This window comes from Hemitrygon akajei, unplaced genomic scaffold (genome assembly GCF_048418815.1).
Source record: "Hemitrygon akajei unplaced genomic scaffold, sHemAka1.3 Scf000054, whole genome shotgun sequence".
Lineage (NCBI taxonomy): Eukaryota > Metazoa > Chordata > Chondrichthyes > Myliobatiformes > Dasyatidae > Hemitrygon > Hemitrygon akajei.
In genome coordinates, this window is record NW_027331940.1 from 178721 (window position 1) to 202022 (window position 23302).

A 23302-nucleotide genomic window follows, 5' to 3' on the forward strand; every position below is an offset into this window, starting at 1 on the left:
AAATGTCGATATCCAAGGGTCAGGTTTCGGAGGATTGGAGGATAGCTCATGTAGTTCCGTTGTTTAAAAAAGGCTCAAAAAGAAAACCTGGAAGTTATAGGCTGGTAAGTTTGACATCGGTAGTAGTTAAATTCTTGGAAGGAATACTAAGAGATAGGATCTACAAGTATTTGGATAGACAGGGACTTACTAGAAAAAGTCAGCATGGCTTTTTGCATGGAGATCATGTTTGACCAACCTATTAGGGTTTTTCGAGGAAGTTACCGGGAAACTGGATGAAGGGAAGGCAGTGGATGTTGTCTACATGGACTTCAGTAAGGCCTTTGACAAGGTTCCGCATGGGAGGTTAGTTAGGAAGATTCAGTTGCTAGGTATACATGGAGAGGTAGTAAATTGGATTAGACATTGGCTCAATGGAAGAAGCCAGAGAGTGGTAGTGGAGGATTGCTACTCTGAGTGGAGTCCTGTGACTAGTGGTGTGCCACAGGGATCAGCGCTGGGTCCATTGGATCATCTATATCAATGATCTGGATGATAATGTGGCAAATTGGATCAGCAAATTTGTTGATGACACAATGATTGGAGGTGTAGTGGACAGTGAGGAAGGTTTTCAAAGCTTGCAGAGGGATTTCGACCAGTTGGAGGAATGGGCAGAAAAATGGCAGATGGAGTTTAATGCAGACAAGTGTGAGGTATTGCACTTCGGAAGCTCAAACCAAGGTAGAACATACAAGGTAAATGGTAGGACACTGAGGAGTACAATAGAACAAGAGGGATCTGGGAGTACAGATACATAATTCCCTAAAAGTGGCGTCACAAGTAGATAGGGTTGTAAAGAGAGTTTTTGGTACATTGGCCTTTCTAAATCAAAGTTTTGAGTATAAGAGTTAGAATGTAATGGTGAGTTTGTATAAGACATTGGTGAGACCGAATTTGGAGTATTGTGCGCAGTTTTGGTCACCTAATTACAGGAAGGATATTAATAAGGTTGAAAGAGTGCACAGAAGGTTTACAAGGATGTTGCTGGGACTTGAGAAACTGAGTTACAGAGAAAGGTTGAATAGGTTAGGACTTTATTCCCTGCAGCGTAAGAGAATGAGGGGTGATTTGATAGAGGTGTATTAAATTATGATGGGTATAGATAAGGTGAATGCAAGCAGGCTTTTTCCACTGAGGCCAGAGGAGGAAAAAAACAGAGGTCATGGGTTAAGGGTGAAGGGGGAACAGTTTAAAGGGAACATTGGGGGGGGGGGCTTCTTCACGCAGAGAGTGGTGCGAGTGTGGAATGATCTGCCAGATGAAGTGGTGAATGCGGGCTCACTTTTGACATTTAAGAAAAACTTGGACAAGTATATGAATGAGAGGGGTGGGGAGGGATATGGCCCAGGTGCAGGTCAATGGGACTAGGCAGAAAAATGGTTCGGAACAGCCAAGAAGGGCTAAAAGGCCTGCTTCTGAGCTGTAATGTTCTATGGTTCTATGGCAGGTGTATGGATGAGGGGGAACCTAATTGTAACCTGTGGAATATCCAAAGGCATTGAGAGGACGCGGAGATGATGTAGACTATTTTTGAATCTGGGAGAAAATTTAGAAACAAAAGTTGTAAAGAGTGTCAGGAGAACTAGTGCAGGATTCCATGCAGGTTGAGTCGGTGTTAGGAAAGGCAAAAACAATGTTAGCATTCATTTCGAGAGGATTAGAATATAAGAACAAGGACTGGCTAGACCGCATATTGTGAATGGTTTTAGACCCTGATCAGAGAAAATATGTCATGGCTTTGTGGAAAGTCCAGAGTGGAATCAAAACTAACAGAATCAGTGATCTTAAACCAGATTTTGACGAGAATAATTCCTGGATGCGTCTGTACTGGCTGGAGTGTGGAAGGATGAGGGGGAATCTAATTGTAACCTGTGGAATGTCAAAGGCATCGAGAGGATTATGTTTCAAAGTGGGAGAGATGATGTTTCAAAGTGGGGGAGTCTACAACCAGACGGAATAGCCTCAGAATAGAGGGACGTCCATTTAGAACAGAGATGAGGAGATTCTTTAGCCGAAGCGTAGTGAATCTATAGAATTCATTGGCACTGACAGCTGCGGAGACCAGGCCATTGGGTATATTTAAAACAGAGGTTGGTACCTTCTTGATTAGTCAGGTCAGCAAAGTACACTGGGAGAAGGCAGGAGAATGGGGTTGAGAGGGATAAAGAAATCACCTATGATGTAATGGTGGAGCAGTATCGATGGGCCCAATGGTCCATTTGTGCTTCGATGCCTTATGGTCTTATGATGTGTAAAGACAACAGAACATTAAGGAATGTCAGTGCGGCCATCTTATGATGGAGATGGTTACTGCCTGGCACTCATGCTGTAAAATGATGATCACTTCCTAAATGCAGACATGGGCTTCCTGATTAACTGAGGAATTATGAAGTAAGCATTGAATAGTCTTCAAGCAACATACACCTATGATGGAATTAAGGTAATCGAGGATGCAACTGAAGATGGATGGGCTTAGGACATTACTCTGAGAAATAAGAGCAATGATGTCCTGGGTTTGAATGATTGATCTCCTAGAACAGTTACCAGTAGGGAATTGGAAAGGTTTTCCATAACTAATTTGGATATTATGTGCAGTTCTGCTCACCTACCTACAGGACAGATGGAAATAAGTTTGAAAGAATACTTATTACGCAGACCTTCTAACCCCTTATTCTACTTCCAGGTCATTTGGTCGGCTGACTTGGGGCTCCTGGCTGTCGCACGATCTAAATTTAAGTTCAGAGCTGTCTGCGCCTTTGCTGTTGTAGCCCCTAGACTGTGGAACAGCATTCCCCTCCATATCAGATCTGCCCCCTCCATTGACTCTTTTAAGTCCAGGCTCAAAACTTACCTTTATTCACGAGCGGTTGAATCTTCCTGATGTGGCTGATTTTTGGCTTGTGCCTAGGCTCGTGTATTGTTTATTTTGTGCCTGTAAGCTGAGTGTCTTGTTGTTTATATCTGTGTTTCTTGTATTTGTAATTTTAGCTACCTGTTATGGTTTGTACAGCACTTTGGTCAACATGGGTTGTTTTTAAATGTGCTTTTTGAGTAAATTTGACTTGACTTGACTTGACAAGGATGTTGTCAGGACTGGAAAACCTAAGTTATAAGAAAAGAGTAAAGGGGTTAGGACTTTATTCATTGGAACGTGGAAGACTGAGGGCAGATTTGATAGAAGTGTACACAATTACATGGGGTATAGACAGGATAAATGCAAGCAACATTTTGTACTGAGGTGAAGAGGTGCTACAACAAGAGGTTATCAGTAAAGGGTGAAAGGTGAAAAGTTCAGGGGGTACAAAGGTGAAACTTGTTAATTCAGAGGGTGATAAGAGTGTGAAACTATCTAGCAGCGCAAGCAGTACAAGCGGTTACATGCGGTTAGATCCATGAATGTTAAGGGTACAGATCGCCATGGCCCGGTGAAGGTCAATGGGAGTAGGTAGTTTACGTAGTCCGGTATAGAATAGATGGGCCAAATGGCCTGCTTCTGTGCTGTACCTTTCTATGACTATGCCAAGTCTGCCACACATTGTTTGGGAACTCACGGAGCCAAGACCAGCTGTCAAGACCCTCCGTCAAGTACTGCAGTGAAGCTGGTTGGCTCAATTTACAATCTGACTGTTTCATACTCATCCTGGATTAATGAGATGAGGTGAATCTGCTCGACAGTTCAGACAAGATTTGACATTAGTTTAGACTGGATGTCCATGTTCAAAGTCCAGATATGCAGCCACTGCTCTTATATCAGACTGATAAATACAGCAGGTGTGAGAGGTAAAGGTGACACTGAACCTGTAGTTCCCAGTGCTCCCCACCTTAACAGCTGAAACCAGATCTGCTGGAGACAAGTCAGAGATCAAAGGCTCCAATTCCATGTAGAACTCCAAGAAGGTGAAGGAGATTAATTTTGGTCACTATTCCCAGCAGTTCTGTGACAATACACAAGCTACACTCACCTCATTTTCTTCTCTACTGAAATGTCCCTCCTTCGTCAACATCCAACCGAGTCTTTCAACCTTTTCTTCAATTGCTTGTTTGAGTCTCTCTCTGTAGAACTTTGTCAGTTGGTAGAGTTGATACTCGCCCCCCTCTGCAAGGAGGTCAGAGATTGTAAACCCTGGCTCTGTGAATATAAAAAGGAATATGTAGGCTTGAACTCAGATATCCCTCGTCTCCACCACTCTCACCCAACTCAACAAAAAAACGTGTCTTGAACCTGCCTACAGACACAAACAATGGATTGATTCCAACACTGGCCTTAAAACCGAACCAACGATGTTCTAGACATTACGTAATAGAAGGACCACATTTAATGCAAACCAGTCCATCCCCCCAACCAGCCCACTCACCTATTTCAGTTTTGGATGGGCAATAGATGTTGGGACTGTCGGTAATATTCGCTTCCCAGATTTCTGAATCTGGATTCCTCAGTATTCCTAGATGGATACTTCCTCCATCCTGGCAAATACATTTCCCCTGATTCACATCCCGGAAATTCTCTCCTTATCTGGACAGCTGCATTTCCTCCAATACACATCCTGGAAATCCTCAAAGCAGGTAGTACATTTCCTGTAGTGGGGTAACGGGTGCCCCACTACACCACGTGTACCACACCCACACATTCCCCCTCTCCTCTGACCAACCCTCCAACAAGGCCTCACCTTTACCCTCCTCCTTGCCACATTCTGCGAACCCATCACCCTCATATTTCACTCACCTGCTCCTTGTTGGGGACTTGACAATTCCGTGTTCAACGAGCTTCTGAGCTGACAGTCAGTCGCCTCACTTGTGCTGGTTCCAGGGTCCTGATCGATGTCTCTGACGTCACTGTCTCTGGGCTGACAGACAGTCACCTCACTTGTGCTGGTTCCAGGGTCCTGATCGGTGTGTCTGACGTCACTGTCTCCGGGCTGAATTTGCTCCAATTCTTCTGTGGCCAGACCGCATTCCATTGGGACATTGCTCTCAATCTGACCCTGCTTTGGTACCTTGCTTCCTGTGTCCCGATCATCTTCCCTCGATGATTCGCCTGGTTTAAACCTCTTCAATCCTTTTGTTACTCGCTTCAATTTCCCACCTGAAATAAGTGATGAATTGCAGGTTATACAAGTATAATTTCAAGCTGAGCAAAACTGATTCAGACTGCAGTGGAGCCAAGACACAGTCTGACCAGATTTGGAGTGGAACTGTGCTGGGTAATGTGAACCGTACGTCCTGCCAGGTGACCATCCCAATAACCCGGTGACTGGACACATTAACTCCCAGTAAAATTACAGGATAGACACAGTAATACTGATCACTGAATTCACAGCAGTTGAACACACGGATGACCACAGGATCTTAATGCAACGGTGTCCGGTGACACTGGGAAATATCACTGCGATTATCTTCCAAAAGCTAAGATCTCCCAGGGTCACTAACTGTCCAGTCATCTGTGTCACACACCGACCAGCAACGGGATTACACATGGTCCAGTCTGCTGGATCACACATTCTCCAATCGCTTTGTCACATGATATCCAGTTCCCTTGGTCACAGAATGACCATTCCCTTGAGAGGCACATTGTCCAGTCCCCTGAGTCACAGACTGATCATTACCTGGAGATCTATGCTGACCGCTGCCCTGGTTCCCATCTTATCCCCCGCCTGATGATCATCATGTAACAACTATGCAAGTCATTGGCAAAGTCTTGGTTATAGAGCTTTGCGTGCAGTTGCAGTTGGTAATCTATAGGATGGACGTGCTTAATCTGGAAAATGTGTAGTGAAGAATGAACACTACGGTACTGGACTAGGGTGTTGTTCATTGTGTTATATGGTTCGGCTAGGACAGTTTTCCGTGGAGCTCAGGGGCTTGAAGGGTGACGCTACACGCGTATATGAACATAAAATAATCCGGGGCATAGATAGGGTAGATGGTCATGTTATTTTCCCCGTGGTAGGGGAGTCTGAGACTTGAGGGCAGAGATTTGAAACGGACCAAAGGGGCATTTTTTCACCTGCTGGGTGATGGGTATAAATTACGTGCATCCAGAGGAGATTGCAAACACAAATAAGATTACGAAGTTGAGAGCATGTGGTCAGGAAAAAGGATAGAAGAAGTTTACAAGGGAAATTTGATAAAAACTGCAGGAAAATGGGGCAATCTCAGGCATTTAGATCAGCATGAATTAGATGGGCAGAAGGACCCGTTTCCAGGCTGTAATATCGTTTTACTCCACCTGGAATAACAGATTTGAACAGAATCACAATTTCTATAGGTGACAGAGACATTTGGTAATTGGTAATACCGGGTTTCCCAGCAGAGATCCTAGGAATTTAAATTCATGTAGAAGATCATCTCAGGAGGGAAATAATGAGAAACTCACATTCACCATTTCTCCACAGCCCAGACATTCATTGGGGTATTAAATCTCTGAAGCAGACCACAAATGTATCTACAATGAGCTGCCTCCTGGTCCTCAGCCATTCCCAACACCGGCAATAATCTCTGCTCTGCTACAGAAAACAGATTTTGGAAACACCCCACTTCTCGTTTGTGCAGCAGCCGAGAAAACCCAGGGAGGTGTTGATAGCTTTCCTTCCAAAAACTGAAATGCTCTGTTATCACACAATCTCTGAAATCCAGGAAATGCTCCTATTTTCTGGTTCTGAATTTTATAAATGAAAGTTGGCGATGTCTTACACCGCAGTACTAGTTTGGAGGTGAAAAGGACCCTGACCCTGAACATTTACATAAACCACAAGACTGCTGTTGCATTCCTGTCTGTGTTTCACTCATGACCACCTGATTCTGGAGTCCCTGTTTCATTCACTCAGGTGAAGCTTTGCCTGGTGAGTGGAGTGATTTGACCATCACCGGTGTCAGGACCCTGCGCTGGAACTGTTAGGTTTGATCAATTATTTAAGGCCTCTTTAGCAGTGGGATAAATGGCACTGCTTGATGAAACTTTTCTATGCCCTGTTAACATCTGTGTAAGTTTCTTCATCTGAACTACTGTGTACAAACGCGACAAAAGTTTAATTCAAAGATCCCAGTGATCATACCTGTGTCCATTCTGATTCTGACTGACGATTGTTGATTGTCGTCGTCTTGTTTACATTTTGGTCCCGGTTCTGGAAAGCTCCACCTGCTGGTGATGCTGTGAATTACACAACAAGCAGACAGTGAGTTAGAGAGACTACAATTACTTTGCAAATATGACAGTATTTCCATCCCTTGCATCAGAGAAGCAGTTGGCTTGTGGACCAAACATTCCCGCTTAATAACAACTTCTGCACCATCTCTGTATCTCTGTCCAATGATATCTGGGGTATCTACTGACAGAGTCACAGAGTAATAGAGTCCAAATTCAGTGTGTTCCACTCAACGAGACAATGCCAACTACAGTGCCAACCGAGATGGTCACAATTTCCTGTGATGGGCCCATTTCCCATCTGGCCTTTTCACTCCATCTACACATCCCAACTGTTTTTTTTAAATTATGCGAATGCGCCTGCCTCATCCACTTCCTCTGGCTGTTTCCTCCACATAATCCCCAACATCTGCATGAATCCGCTGCTGCTGGGGTTGGTTTTTCAATCTCTTTGCCACCCCTTGTCCATTTAGATCCCCTAGATGCTACGATAATCTTCTCTGTGAACAGCAACTACTAATGCTGTGCATTCTGCGATCTTACCCGTCAAGTAAGCCTTGTGCAACCGCATCCAAATCATTGCAATAATATAACGAATATCAAAGTTCCCAAATTGTAGCCTCATGGCACACCACTGATTACTCACCTCCATTGCGAGGAGAAGCCTTCAACCAGCACTCTTTGCTTGCTACCTTGAAGCTAATTTTGAAAACATCCAACTTGCTCTCTCCGGACAGCATGAGACCTGATCATCGAGACCAAGCTGCCATGTGACACATTGTCAAAGGCTTTGCTGAAGTCCTATGTACAACATCCATGGGAACATAACTTTGAATTTCCACCTCTGCTTAATGTCACCTTCACAGGTTCTGACAATGTAATTAGCAGAAAAGTACTTGATGAGGCCAAGGTATGTCAATGTAAACTGTTGCTTGCCATTTGCTAGTGAGGATTGAATAAAATGCAGTGTTGGGACATTTTGCTTTATAAAAAGTCTGTTCTCAGCAGAGGCTTGCATGACGATATATTCGAGGGTTAGTATATCATTGCAAATTGCAATAGCCAGAGGAATCAATGACATGTTGCTGCAGTTCATGATAATTCCGCATTTCTACAATCACTACAGCACGACACGTTTGGGGCTTCATATAAAGGGAGGAGATTGTCAATGCATTTTCAGGTGATTATAATATAACAAGGAAACATCAGAACTGACCAAACACTACTTCAGATGATGCAGGACCTTCAAATGAGCAAACACTGAGAGAATGTTTGTGACTTTAAAGAGCTGGGCTTCTGAAAGCACATTACTAGACCTGGAGTGATTGGAGCTGGGTCAGGCAGAGGCATATCTGGTATTTCTGGGCACATTCAGTCCATTTAACTAATTTCCTACCTTCCTTGTACAGATATGTAATGACTAAAGGACCAGTGTTCGTGTAAATGAGACTCACCAACCTTTCTCCTGACTGAATCAATAGAAACTCTGAGTCAGAAGGGTTTCTCTCCAGTTGGTGCTCTCAGTCCTTGGGCTGGTTCACTTGTCACTGTTCCCTCGTTTTCAGTCGTGGTTTGCTTCCAGTTGTGGGCTTTTCTTCCAATAAATCTCTCACCACAGGTCTAACTTTAACCAGAGAGATAATGAAGCACATTAACAATACAAAGGAGAGTAAAACATTTCTGCTCAATGTTCCAAAGGCAAATCTCACTGAAATTTAAACGCTGAAGACAAATAAAAGGATCTCAGTGAACAAATCTGTAATTGTCCCTCACACGTCACGAATCCTGATAGGGGATACGAAGGACTCATCATTCTGTCATGATAAGATATCGGAGCAGAATGAAGTGATTCGCCCCATCGAGTCTGCACCATCATTCAATCATGGCTGATTTTTTTTTTTTGCCCCAATACCATATTCCTGCCCTCCTCTCATAAAGTGCTGGAAACTCGGTAAATCAGATTGGATCTGTGTAAAAATACAATGTGGAAGACCCAGTATCAGAACTGGGTTTGTCCAAGATGATGCGTGATATGCTGAACGCTTAATTGCGCAATTTGGCCCAGATCTCATCCTTGCTCATACCTATAATGGAGAAGGTACGACACCCAGTGTTCTAAAAAGGTAGTAAAAGTAATTATTGGGGCATTAATAGTGATCTTTCGAGACACGAAAATGAAAAGCTCTTGAATTTATATAAAATGGACCTTCTAGTTAATCCCTGCTCAACATTAGTTCTGTATTGTTAAGCACGTGAGCCTCATTGCCTCACAGTACGCTCCCTCGGACAAGGCGAAATTATTATTATTTTTTCTTGCGTTACTCATTACTATTTCCTGGACACCAGAGAGGCTGCCGGTGAAACAGTTCTGTCCACTCTATTGACGTTTAACATTTCGTCTATAACAGGAAGCACGACAATGTACCACATTCAATCGTGTTTAATATGATAGAATCTAACGTGGTTGGGTCTCCGATGTTCCCACAAATTACTATTTTTTCAGCTGTGTGGGTCAACCATTGCTCTGAGCCGTAAATTTTCACATGGCCTGAAAAAAGCGCAGCATCAAGGATATATCTTTTTTTTGTAATGTGCATCCAATGCCCCGACATCCTTCCGAGAATGGGGGCGACCAGAACTGTATGAAACACTCCAGATGTGGTCTGATCGAGTTTTATGAATTTTGAATGTAATATCTTGACTTATAAAGGCAAACATGCCATTTGCCTTCTTAACCAGCCATGTAGCTACTTTCAGGGAGCAATGAACTTGGACTCCAAGATCCCTATGCTCATCGACACTGTTAAGGGTCTTACATTTAACAGTGTACTGTCTCTTTACATTCCACCTACCGAGGTGTCAATATGATCATCACAATCAAATCTCCCTGAGTTTTCTCAGGTCCTGTTGAATTTATTGCCAAGTGCACAAGTACGGGAAGGTACAGGTACAGAGAAACACTGACTTGTGGCAGCATCACAGGCAAGTACATTCAGATAACACACGGAACAGAAATTATATGATTCTCTGTCAGTCACAATATAAAATATCGTTTTTATGTCGTTAACAATATATAGAGTTTTGTGAAGTGACCAATTTATAAATATATGGTATGTATCGATTGAAAATTTAGAAATATTGAATTTGGTCCGTCAGTCAAATGGTTGACACAGTTTGGGAACAACTGGACTGTAAGCAGCTGTCCCTACAACACCGACTGGGACTTCCTGCAGGCCCAAGAACAGTCTGGTTATTCCTTCTCTTTGAACACACAGACAACAGGAACAGGAGCAGGCCACTCGGCCCCTCCAGCCAGTCCTGTCATTCAACAAGACCCCATACCTGTCCATCCTTGCCACACCCCCCAACACCACTCATATCCTTACTTTGCCCGGACCATTAGCCCCACTTACAGGTCAATAGTCTGCCCGTGTTTGTCCACCAATATGGTGAATCCCTCTGCTCACCACCACCTTGGGCTCAAACATTTCCACAGATGAGCCCCTCCTGTCCCCACTGAGACAAACATCCTGTCTGACCCCTCTCACACCATCTTTATCCTTTCAATAAAATTCCCCCCACTTCTTCAGGCGGGATCTCTGGCACCCCGGGGAGCCGGCATCAAGCCGATGGACCAAGCAGTCTCCTCCTGCTTTCCAGCCATAAGTCAGACACCGGCTGCAGATTATGGTTCACAAAAGCCCCCAACTTCCCTCGGAGGGAAATGGAGATAAATAAAAAAGGGGGACATTTAGTTTGAGGGTTGTTCCGCTTTGACAGAGAGTTCAGAACGCAAGCGGGAGATGGTGGTACCACCCTCTCCACTGGCCCTCCTCCACTATTGGGTGTAACCAGTAATTGACATCTCTTCGCATCAATGAGAATAACGTAGCTTGTAAATACTCTGTTCACAGCACCGGTGGTGGGGTGGGGGGGGGAGGGGGGGATGTCGTGATTGGTACCTCAGCCATTAACCCGTTTCAATGCGAGCCTGGCAGCACGGTTGAGTGAAATCAGCCTTTTCTCCTTGGAGCGACAGAGGATGAGAAGTTAAGTGATAGAGGTGTATAAGATGATGAGAGACATTGATCCTGTTGATAGTCAGAGGCTTTTTACCAAGGGCTGAAATGGCTACAACGAGAGTGCATAGTTTTAAGGAGCTTGGAAGTTGGTACGGGGAAAATGTCAGGGGTAAGTTTTTTACGTAGAGAGTGGTGACTGCGTGGAATGGACTGCCGGCGACGGTGGTGGAGGCTGATACGATAGGGTTGTTAAAGAGTCTCCTGGATAGGTACATGGAGCTCAGAAAAATAGAGGCCTATGTGCAAACCTAGGTAGCTCTAAGGTTCGGTACAGCTTTATGGGCCCAAGGGCCTGTAATGTGCTGTAGGCTTTCTATGTTTCTGTGTGTGCGACGTAAAGTACCGCACACATATCGTTAGGTCCTGGTGTGGGAGAGCACTTGTATTTTAAAACACCGGAATGGCCGTTTATTCTGGTTTCAGAGCGACAACAAAATCAATGATGGGATTCATCCGGCTGTGCCGTTGTTGGAGTGGGCAGCGTGCTTTTTTTCTCGAGTTTGGTCACAAAGTCCCGACTGATTTGGGAGAACTATCGAGGCTGATCTGGTTTCGAGTAGATTAATCAATGCAGAGTTTTGCTGTTCAGTATTTTGAAAAAAAGAACATCTGTTTTACAAATGTAAACCAGAATTGCCAGCTGGGTTCACACACAGTGTATTAGACAACAGAAAACTTCTCATCCCTGCAGTCTTTGTCTCCTGGTAAACTCAACATCCTGACAGTGTGGACCATAAATACCCCTTCCTCTCAGAGCCAGGGGATCACTCAGACAGCTGATCGCTGAGAGGAATTATGTTTGTTAATTGTTAAAATTCACCCAGAGTCAGATAGATGGAGTTGATGTGGAGATCGGGAGTGTCACAGAGAAAGGGCCGGACAGCTGAACCCTCTCCATTGTCCATCCGACCGCCGACAAATGGTGGCTCCGCGGGGATCTCCGGCCACTCGTGGCCATCCGAGGTCCCCTGACCACTAGTGGTGCTGAGGGGTCTGTGTTGGGGTCGTGGAAAGACACATGGAGTCTGCAGCAGGATTAACATGGAATCGGGAGCTTGTTTCTCGGTCTAACACCGTGATGTCCAGCTCACCGAGTTACTCATAAATTCCATCCCCTGACGTAGCTGGGGCACATACTTAAAGCACAAAGTTGGATGTAAACCGTTCATCAATTTAATGCTTGTTTTCAATTCAACCATATACTTAAAATTACATCTCCCTTCGAATGCACTGATTATACAAGTTTACATTAATTAAATTGTTAGTGCTTTTCCAGTCAACCTACAAACACACATAACTGGAGCACACATCCCTCAAAACTGATGCTGCAGGTAATGAAATCATGGCTGATCTGATCTGAAATTTCATTCTGTATTCCATCATGTCCGTCCCTGTAACCCATTGTTTATCAAGAATCTTAGCCTTCAATGGAATGAAAGTCTTTGCTTCCACTGGCCATTGAGGAGAAGAGTTCAGAACACCCTCAGTCATCACAGGAACAATAGATGTATCCGTCTGAAATTAGAAATTCTGAAAACGGAACAGGTGTTTGCTGGGCGGATGTCGCACCCTTGCTTTGAAACAGGTGGCCATTGTTCTAGACCTGTTACTAATCTTTATTTAACCTGTGGAAAATGTCAATCGTGCAGTTAACATAGAAAAGCATGGAACATAGAAAACCTGCAGCACAATACAGGCCCTTCGGTAAACAACGTTGTGCCGAACGTAAACCTATCTTAGAAATTACTAGGGTTACCCATAGCTCTCAATTTTTCTGAGCTCCATGTACCTATCCAAAAGTCTCTTAAAATAGCCTATCGTATCACCTCCACCATCGTTACTGGCAGCCAATTCCACCACTTACCACTCTCTGCGTAAAAAGCTTACCCCTGACATCTCTTCTTACCGACTCCCAAGCAGCTTAAACATGTGCCCTCTTGTGGCAGCCGTTTCAGCCCTGGGAAACAGCCTCTGACTACCCGCACGATCAATGCCTCTCGCCATCGTATACATCTCTATCAGGTCAAGTCTCATCCTCCGTCGCTCCAAGGAGAAAAGGCCAAGTTCACTCAACCTGTTTTCATGAGGCATGCTCCCCAATCCAGGCAACATCCTTGGAACTCTGCTTTGCACCCTTTCTATGGGTTCCACATCCTTCCTGTAGTGAGGTACAGAGCACAGTACTCCAAGCGGGTTCTGAACAGGGTCCTATATAACTGTAACATTACCTCTTGGCTCCTAAATTCAATTCCACGATTGATGAAGGTCAATGCACTGTACGCCTTCTTAACCACGAAGTCAACCTGAGCAGCTGTTTTGAGTGTCCTATGGACTCGGACACCAAGATCCTTCTGATCCTCCACACTGCCAAGAGTCTTACCATTAATACTGCAGTCTGTCATCATATTTGACCTAACAAAATGAACCACCTCACACTTAATCGTCTTGAACTCTATCTGCCACTTCTCAGCCCTGTTCTGCATCCTATCAATGTCCCGCTGTAAACTCTCACAGCCCTCCACACTATCCACAACACCCCAACCGTTGTGTCATCAGCAAACTTACTAACCCATCCTTCCACTTCGTCATCCAGGTCATTTATAAAAATCACAAAGAGCAAGGGTCCCAGAACAGATCCCTGAGGCATACCACTGGTCACCAGCCTCCATGTAGAATATGACCCATCTACAACCACGCTTTGCCTTCTGTGGGCAAGCCAGTTCTGGGTCCACAAAGCAATGTCACCTTGGATCCCATGCCTCCTTACGTTCTCAATAAGCCTTGCATGGCAGACCTTATCAAATGCCTTGCAGAAATCTATTTACACTACATCTACTGCTCTTCCTTCATCAATGTATTTAATCACATTCTCAAAAAATTCTAACAGTAGGAACACAAAAAAGCACAGACGCCAGAAGTGGCTCGAAAAAACAAACAAAAAAAACATTGATGTCCTTGATCGCTGAATCAATGCAGAGGCACCTGGTTGGTTGGAAATAAAGATCCAAAATAAATACCAGAAGCTGAATTATTCGCAACTCAATTCCCCAAGATTTCCTGAGAGTGTGAATACTGTGCATGGTTTCTTACAAATAACCCCGCCTACTGCCCCACACGTATCTCTCGTAACCATGGCAACACACACAGTGCTGGAGGAACTCAGCAGGTCAGGTAGCATCTATGGACGGGTGTAAACAGTCGACGTTACGGACTGAGTCCCTTCATCAGGACTGGAATGGAAAGGGGAGGAGGGCAGATGATTGACTGATTTGGAAGGTGCGGTTTGTTGTTCTGTGAGGCTCGGAGCTCAGGGTCTGTGTTTAAAGAGCACATTCCTCAGAACAGGGAGCGGCCATTCCACTGAAATCAAATCCAAACCGGTTCGTCAAAACACTGTCGTTCAAATGTGATGGAAGTTTAACGCTTTCTGCTACAGGGAACAGCGGTAGAACCAATGGCACAATGTAAAGAACATTACCTGTGACCTCCAAGGTAACCGTACTTTTTTTTCCAAGGCTGCTGCCTGGCCAGTAGAGTTCCTCCAACATTTTGTGTGTGTTGCTGGGATTTCCAACATTTGCAGTTTTCTCTTGTTTGAGAGAGATCGGTGACGGGTCACTGCCCCGTGGGCTATTTCATATGTCACTACCGGGGTGAGAGATTTCTTCCGCTCGCACTCAGTAGTAACCACTCTTGGTTCTCTTAATCCATTTGGATAGTAATTGACTCGTTTACATGAACATGTCAGGACTCCCTTCTCCCACAAAACTCACTCTCAATCTCGACTAAAACATAGTCTCGCTTTAAACGCTGAACCGTTGTGCGGAATCATATACAACACTTACCTCTGATGTTGTAACCGGACGGCGTTCAGTGTGGTCCCGGGAAATCACAGTCTGACATCCCGGTGACCGACAATGGTCCTGCATCGGTGTGCTCACCCTGTACGGAGAGTTGAGTCTGAGCTGCTGCTCCCGAGGCCACTCGGCTGTGATGTGTCCGTCGCTCATTACAGATGGACAGGGCCGGGTGAGCCGGGGTAGAGCGGGACTGCCGCAGTCCGGGTCACACTAACTCTCACCGGCTCAGGACGGGTCTGATCGCGGGAGGAGGTGGGAGTGGGATCAATGTAGCAACCCTAAAGAGGGAAACAAACAGGCTGCATTAACCTTTCTGTCCGGATTTCCGTGTGGATCTCTCCTTTTTCTTTCATCACAACCAGTGGGCGGAGTTTCTCTGTTTAACACAGCGAGTCCCAGGCTGCGGATTTGATCCAGCCCGGGTTCTGGGAAGGTCTGAACTCCGCCCTCTGTGTAAGAAAGTCTGCCTGACATGGATAGAGTTTCAGCTCAAACCTCCCTCACCTGTTCAGGTACAGGGAGCCGCATTTCTGCTGAAATTAAACCAAACACATTCGACTATATATATATATATATATATATATAGTCGAAAAAAATATACTTCTTTTACTATTTACTATTAAATAGTATTTACTATTAGAAAGTATACTATTTTCTATACACTGTTGTCACAAGAAACCACCCCCCCCCCCCCCCCCCCCCCCCGTCCACGGCTAACAGTCGGTTTCATTTCACAAGCAATGGTTGTTGATCCGCACCCCGCCGGAAATAACTGTGGAGTGTTTTTCTCTTAAAAGTTATTATTTCCAAATGGCCAGAGGAAGGGACTGCGTTGTCATTGAAAATACCACATACGTTAAATAGGCAGTCAAAAAGGGATTGACGCACTGATTGAAAATGAGCACGAGTGTCTGTGGGGGGTGTAGTGGTATGCTGATTAAAAGTGGAAGCCTCACTCCGCTCTATCCCCTGAGCTAACGCTCACTCTCCCCGTCCCTCTACCTATCTACCCTACCTGTACACCTCATGGTTTTGCAGACCTCTGTCAAATCTCCCCCAAATCTTCTACGTTCCCAGCAGTGCATGCAAGGTAGCCAAACATCTCACAAAACTAGAAGCCTTTTGCAAGGAAGCATGGGCGAAAATACCCACAGAAGTATTGAAAGACTATTAGCTGGCTACAAAAAGCGTTTACAAGCTGTGTTTCTTGCCAAAAAGGGTGTTACTAAGTACTGACCATGCAGGGTGCCCAAATCTTTGCTTCGGGCCCTTTTCCTTTTTTGTTATTTTGAAACCGTAAAAGATGGAAATAAAAAAAGGTAATCTTGCTTAAAATATTAAAGAAAGTGTCTTTAATTTCTTAATTAAAAATTCTTAAAAGTTAATTCTTAAAAAGTCTTTGACTTTATGCCTTTTGGAAATCAGGTCATCTTTTACTCGCTTAGCTATTCACAGTAACAGAAATTTCGATGGATTTTAATTTATCTATTTATTTATTTACTTATTTATCTATCGGTCGGTCCATCTATTTATTGATTTGTTTGTTTGCTTGTTTTTTGAATTTTGTTTGCGTGTTTGTCCATCTTTCTCTCTATCTGTCTACCGCTCGAGGCACGAGAACCGAATCATATTGGTAGTTATTCGACAGACCCAGAGCACAGAATCCGGCCCTTCCCAAACGTGCCATGACGAGCATGAGACCACCTGAATTCGTCCGTAAAACCACTGATTGGGCCATATCCCTAGAAATATTTCCTGCGCATGTCGAATAAACGTTTAAATATTTTGGATGTATTTGCCTCCATTTCTTCCTCTGGCAGCTCATCCCACTGGGGATAGCATTTCCCAGCACAAAGCCACTCAGAGGCTTTCTGATCGCCCATCTTTACAAATGCATGTGCTTATTATAACCGACCGTGAAACTTCCTCCAGAGGAATTCTTTCTTTATCGCGTTTAGTCCAGATTAGCGAACGGGATGTTGATTGTCTGGGTGCACGGCATAGTGACATTTTTATCCATTGCCCGAAATGATCAAAGGGCAGACTGTCCCGGGCAGAGGTGGCACCAGGCCGGTCACTAACCAGCAATGGACTAACCTCTCCCAGAGAGACGGAAGGAGGGCGGGAGGGAGAGCTGGAAGGGTATGGGTGGATGAGAAATAATAGAGATAATTGAGATAGTTGCACGGTGAATGATAGAAAGAGAGAGTGATAAATGTATTAAGAATCGAAAGAGAGAGAAAGAGAGAAAGAGGTGGTGGTAAAAGAGGGAACGCCAAGGAAAAACAGAGACGGAGAAAGAATGGGCAATTGAGACAGAGACAGAGAGAGTGAAAAAAGAAAGGGAGAGTGTGTGTGACAGCGGGAGAGTAACAAGTAGAGCCGCATATGGTCAGGCAGAGACCGAGCGATTCGGGTTCAGTGTCGGGCGGAGACCGGATTCAGATGGAGAAATGGAGAACATCTGACATGGATCGGGTCAAATTGGCACAGGGTCAGTGCCGAGGTGACCTATCCGCCGAAAATCCACAGTCTCCTACCTCCTTACTTTCTCCTTTCACAAAGAGTACTCATATTTGACTCAAGTTCTCTGCCACTAGATTTGTTGAGAGAAGCTATTTTTAGAAAGCAATTGAAGGACTTGGTCCGAGTTCAGTGGAATATGGTCCTTTTGTTCCAGGAAAGGATTAAGCTGAATTCATTCCACCTCCAGGCAGCATCGGGGCGGAGCTCACAGAGTAAAGTGGAGATCAAGTTCACAGCTTGGAATTCATTGAACAAAGAACATCTCTCCGGCGGTTGTAATGGGATATCATGAAATACCTTGAGAAGTATACAAAGGAATCCGCCCAGAAAATGTTTTCAATCATAAAAAGTTCAGCACAACCTCTGCAGTTTCTCTCTGTATTTCCCATCATCCCCCACTCGCTGACCAGTTCCCGGCCTGGTTCAGGTTGTTCTTGAGAGTGAGGTTCATCTGCAACTTTTGCAACCTGCCAATGTCTCTGCTCATCCCAGTCCGCGGCCCGCGCAAGCTCATTGAAAGGCCAGTCACAGGTTACAAATCTGGATCCAGAATATTTCATTTAGTCTAATTCAGAAGCTTTTTGTTCCTTTGCAGACAATTGAAATCCCAACAGACTCTGTTAGTGACCTGAATTCTGGGACCTCATGGAGCCCACCTCCCATCCTAACTGGCTTTCCTCCCGCATTAATCACATCACTGCCTGTCATGTCCACTATCCTATCACATTCCATTCCGCCCCGTCCCATCCCTCTTCAGTTTTGGCCATCCCCATCACTTCCCTGTATGCTCCAGTCTTGACCATGTGCTGGACCACAAACTTCGAGCAAACCTTTGGCTATACGGCTGATGTTTGAATTGAAGACAGTCTCTGCCTTCAGACTCCGTATGTTACAAAGGGACAACAGAGTACTTACTCCCAGGCCATTGAAAACTTATCACACTTCACGTCCGATTCTTTTCACCCGAAAACGGGCTGTGTTCCATACCTACCCTCTTCACCGCACCATCCCACGGATGCATGCGTCCCCACAACCCAGGGGTGGTAGCTCTACTGTGGGAGGTCAACTCGAATGGCAATGGAGCTGCTCCGTTTCCGAGTTCACAATAATAAACACAAATCACACTGCCCGACGGTGTGACCATACGCTTCTTCAGGCTATTAAAGTGATTTGGAGGCACGTGCGCATCGATTTTGCAATAGTCCCGGTGGTTCAGAAGTCACACCGTAAGTCCGGGTGACTCCATATCTCAGAGTCTCTGCATTCATTATACAAATCCCTGGTCTGCCCACCGCGCGTACAAGGTGCGTGCACAGACCCACAACACGTGAAGGAGAACCCCGCCTCAGAATGTAAATTGACCAGCTAGTACCAGCATCTCAGATCTACATTATGTGCAGAGATTACAACATAAGATACATCCCTAAGACAGACGTCAGAATTTGAGGTTATGATCCCATTGAGTTTCCAGAATACCGGGTTCATGTATAAGAGGGGAGTAGAAATGGGTGTTCAGCGGCACTGACACCCAGGGATAGAGTCTGAACATCATTTGTGGAATATCAGCCCGGATCACCACTTTCTACCTTAAGGAGATAATGTGTCATTCTGAAATCACCAGAGGTCAGAAACCACGTCAAGGACACTCAACGAATTATAGATTTTAGCACCGTAATTGTAAACTAAGCTCAGAACAGTTACTTACTGCATTTTGGGCAAAATATCACCTTAATGGGTATCGTGACGACAGTACCAAAGGAGGTGTAAGGTATTCCTTCTTCCTCTAGTTTGAAGGTCACCGGTGGGCAAGATGTAACACCCGCTTAACACCACCGAACGCGATTCACAGTCACGTGAAGTCATGTTCCTCAATGTTGTCTCGCAATTCTAATAGTAGTTAGGAATGTGTGTGCTGTGTTGGCCTTCGTTATATGGGGGAATTAGTTTAGGAGCCGCGAGGTAATTTTGCACCTCTATAAAACACTGATTAAACGATATGTGGAGTTCTGCTCGGCCCATGATAGGAAGGATAAAGAAGCTTTAGAAAGAGAGCAGAAGAAATTTCTCACGATGTTACAACGTGCAGAGAAAATACCTTGGAAAGACGTTTCGAGCGAGCGTCAGCTTTTGGTTTTTGAACGAATGGGCATAAGTGAGATTTGACGGAGGTGCAATCAATAATGAGAGGCACAGAATGTGGGCAACGAGCGTCCTTCTTTCCCCTAAGATCGACAAACCTATTGTGAGAGGGTTCACGTTCAGGGTGACTGGGAGGAAGAATATGCGTGATGTCAAAGGCACATCTTTTTCTCTGCACACAGTGAGATAAGGACAAAGGAAGCACCAGAAGGGGGTGAGGTTAGGGATAGATACGTACATCAGAGACATTAGTAAATGTCTTAAACTGCATACGTGTAAAGGAAAATCAGTGGGCTATGTGGGATAGATGGTTTGGATTGACAATAGGGTATGGGTTTGGTACAATATAGTGGCCCGAATGGTCTGTACTCTGCTATGTTCTATGCAGATGCAGGCGGAACAAACTTCAGCCGGAAAATGTAGCTGAGAGGCAGAGAAAATGCAGGGGAATAAAAATAACTAAACCTGAATTCACCCTGTGTGTCAAGGACAGGATACTTGATAATTTAAAATGGGACATTAAAGAGTATTAATTTAATACAAAAGCTAACCGACAGCGACAGGAATGTCACGCTCTTTAGATCCTAATAGGAGATCGCATTGTGCAGTTCGAATAGCGGCCTGCTGTCCGATAGTAATGTTGTGCACCACCCTCTCAAAGAAGCAAAAGTGTGCAAATACCTGTTATAATTTCCAAACAAGAATGGAACAGGCATCTCACAAATATGGAAGGTTTGTACATATCAAATGTGGACCAATTTCCAATTAGTTGCCTTCACCAGCACGTATTTCTTTCTAACAGATGTGGTCTCGGGTGGGATGATGGAATAAGTCTGCGTCAGGACCTACACCATTACAGGAAGCAGCGCATTGTAACATCCTGGGGAGCTGGGTGGTCTCCATTCATCAAATACAGACACGTCTGAGGAAATCTCTAGGGAGAGCAGCGCTAAAAGGATTTGAATTGAATTGAATTGAATTTATTACTTACATTCCTCATATAAATGAGTAAAAATCTTTATGTTACGTCTCCGTTTAAATGTGCAATGTCTCTGTCTAAATATGCAACTTACAGTAATTTATAATAAATGGTTTGAACAACAGGACAGCCATATAACTTAGCTATCATATCGCATGTGACTATCAGCTACTTGAACAAAAAAAACGAAGGAAATCGCAGAAATTTGCATTATAAAGTGGAACTGAGCTCGCAACACGGCACCATCTTGAAACAGATCCAGAAGAAACACAAGTTAAACGAGATGATGTCGTTTCAATGGGCATTCAGAGAGATCTGGGTATCTATCATCCCTACTCATCACTTTCAGATCAGCAACTTGGATGAGAAACTGTTCCTGTTCAAGTGATGACAATTGGATTCAACAGTTTATATTGAATTTACAGTCTGCCACTGATTAGTTAAATCTCTGTATCGACCAGGGTCGAGAATCTACAACTGGTTTCGTCTGTTTGGCGCAGAGCTATTCGGTGAGCAAAATGAAAATTTCCAGAGATAACCCATCCCTTGTTTTATGTTCACCAGGATTTCTCTAATTACCTCTCATGGGGGAAACCTGCACTTGGAAGCAGTTAAATATTAGCTAGGCCACAGGAATGTCTGCACTAAACTCCCATCGGTCCCGAGGGTACAGCTCATCAGCCCAGGGGTTATATTCACCCCAGTTCGCCTCAGGACAGCAACACCTCCTCTTCTCTAATCTGTATAGTGTCTGTGACCTCACTGCTGCTTTGCCTCACTTGTACGGACTCTGTGTACATCTCCCGAGTAACTACAGAGGGAAAACATCTTTATAAGATCTCTTCCACCTCGTTTGGCTCCACTCGTGAAGTACCAGTCTGACCTTCCAGAGGGTCATTTTTTTCTTCCTCTCCTTCTACTCGTAATACATCTCTAGAAACTCTAATGATGCCGCTTCACCCTGTGTTCTAGAGCAAACTCATGACTTATTTTATCCATCCTAGTTAATGTCTTTAGTGTTCAATTGCATCTCTAATAGTCTGCAAGTATTTCATATGTTCAAACCTGCCATTAGTTGTAATGAACCCCTCCTGTGTCAGAAACAGGGCCAAAATTTCTCTCGAAAACCAAGGATCTCTAAACATAGTTTCCTTGCCTTTTACTCGGACAGGACCATGCAGATTCTGTGCTCTCAGATTACACTTTTGATGGGCTCCCACTGACCAAGAACAACCTTTTGATCAAACAACCACTCCAATGCCCACTTGCCAGATATTTCTGATACCATCAAAGATGACTTCTCTCCGATTGTGAATTCTCACCCCGAGGACCAGGTCTATCCTTTTCCATAATTACCGTGACTGTAATCACTTTGCAATCACTGGATGGAAAGTGTTCCCCTCCACAACACTTCTGTCACCTGCACTGTCTCATTTCCCTCACAGGAGCTCCTGTATCACTCTCTCTCCAGTTAGCACTTCTGTGTGCTGATGAAGGAAAATCTCCTGAACACATTTGACTAACTCCGTCCTACCCAGCCATTTACTGTATGGGAGACACCGCCAAAATGTGAAGGTTTAAATCACCTACTATCACAACCTTATGTTTCTTGCAACAGTATACAAATCTTTCTATACCACGCAGACTGTTTACTGGTCTATAAAATAATCAATTTGACATGGTTATACATTTCTTTTTCCTCAGTTCTCCCTATAAAGCCTCACTAGATGAATTCTTCAGTTTGTCATCGCTGAGTAGTGCCGTGCTACATTTCCCGGCTAACAGTGCCAAATTTCCCCCTTGCATCCCTTCCACGCTTTCACGTATAGAACAACGGAACATCGGAACATTCAACTGTCAGTCCTGTCATTCCTACAACCAAGTCACACTGATGGCTCGTATGTTAGAATTTCGTGCACTGATCTATTCCCTCAGCTTATCCGGCTGTCCTACCGTAGTCCTTCAATTGAAATATACGCATCTCCAAACATTAGTCACACCATGTTCAACCTGTCACTTCCTGATATAAGAAATAGGAGCAGGTGTAGACCATCTAGTCCACCGAGCCAGCTCCACCATTCAATAATTCATAGTGATCATGGACTCATCTCCATTTACCCGACTTTCCCGATAAACCTATTTCCCCTACTTTGCAAAAATCTATCCAACTTTGTCTTAAGAATATTTACTGAGGTAGCTTCCATTGCTTCATTGGGCAGAAATCTCCACAGATTCACCACTCTGGGAATAACAGTTCCTCCGCATCTCCATCCTAAATAAACTCCATTGGATATTGAAGGCTATGCCCCCGAGTTATAATCTCAACTACCAGTGGAACAAATTTATTGCCTCTATCTTAGCTATCCCTTTCATAATTTTATGTCTCTATAAGATCTTCACTCATTCTTCTAAATTACAGCAAATACAGTCCCAGGCAGTACAATTTCTCCTCATAGTCTAATCCCTACCTGTCTGGAATAAACTTGTCTGATTTCAACTTTATATGTAGGTTTAACAACATCTGTCTGCACAACCA

The 23302-nt window shown here is 44.3% G+C and overlaps 1 protein-coding gene across 1 annotated transcript in view; it reads right to left on the minus strand.

Annotated features, from left to right (window-relative positions):
* LOC140721341 (NACHT, LRR and PYD domains-containing protein 3-like) overlaps positions 1-23302 on the minus strand; it is a 54521-nt gene that overhangs the window by 13488 nt on the left and 17731 nt on the right. Inside the window, exons 3-7 of the mRNA XM_073036182.1 lie at positions 15108-15400; positions 8639-8804; positions 7092-7186; positions 4763-5122; positions 4002-4168 (exon numbers count right to left, since the gene is read on the minus strand). Of these exons, the coding sequence (XP_072892283.1) occupies positions 4002-4168; positions 4763-5122; positions 7092-7101 (537 nt within the window). The 5' untranslated portion in view covers positions 7102-7186; positions 8639-8804; positions 15108-15400. The remainder of the gene's footprint in view (positions 1-4001; positions 4169-4762; positions 5123-7091; positions 7187-8638; positions 8805-15107; positions 15401-23302) is intronic.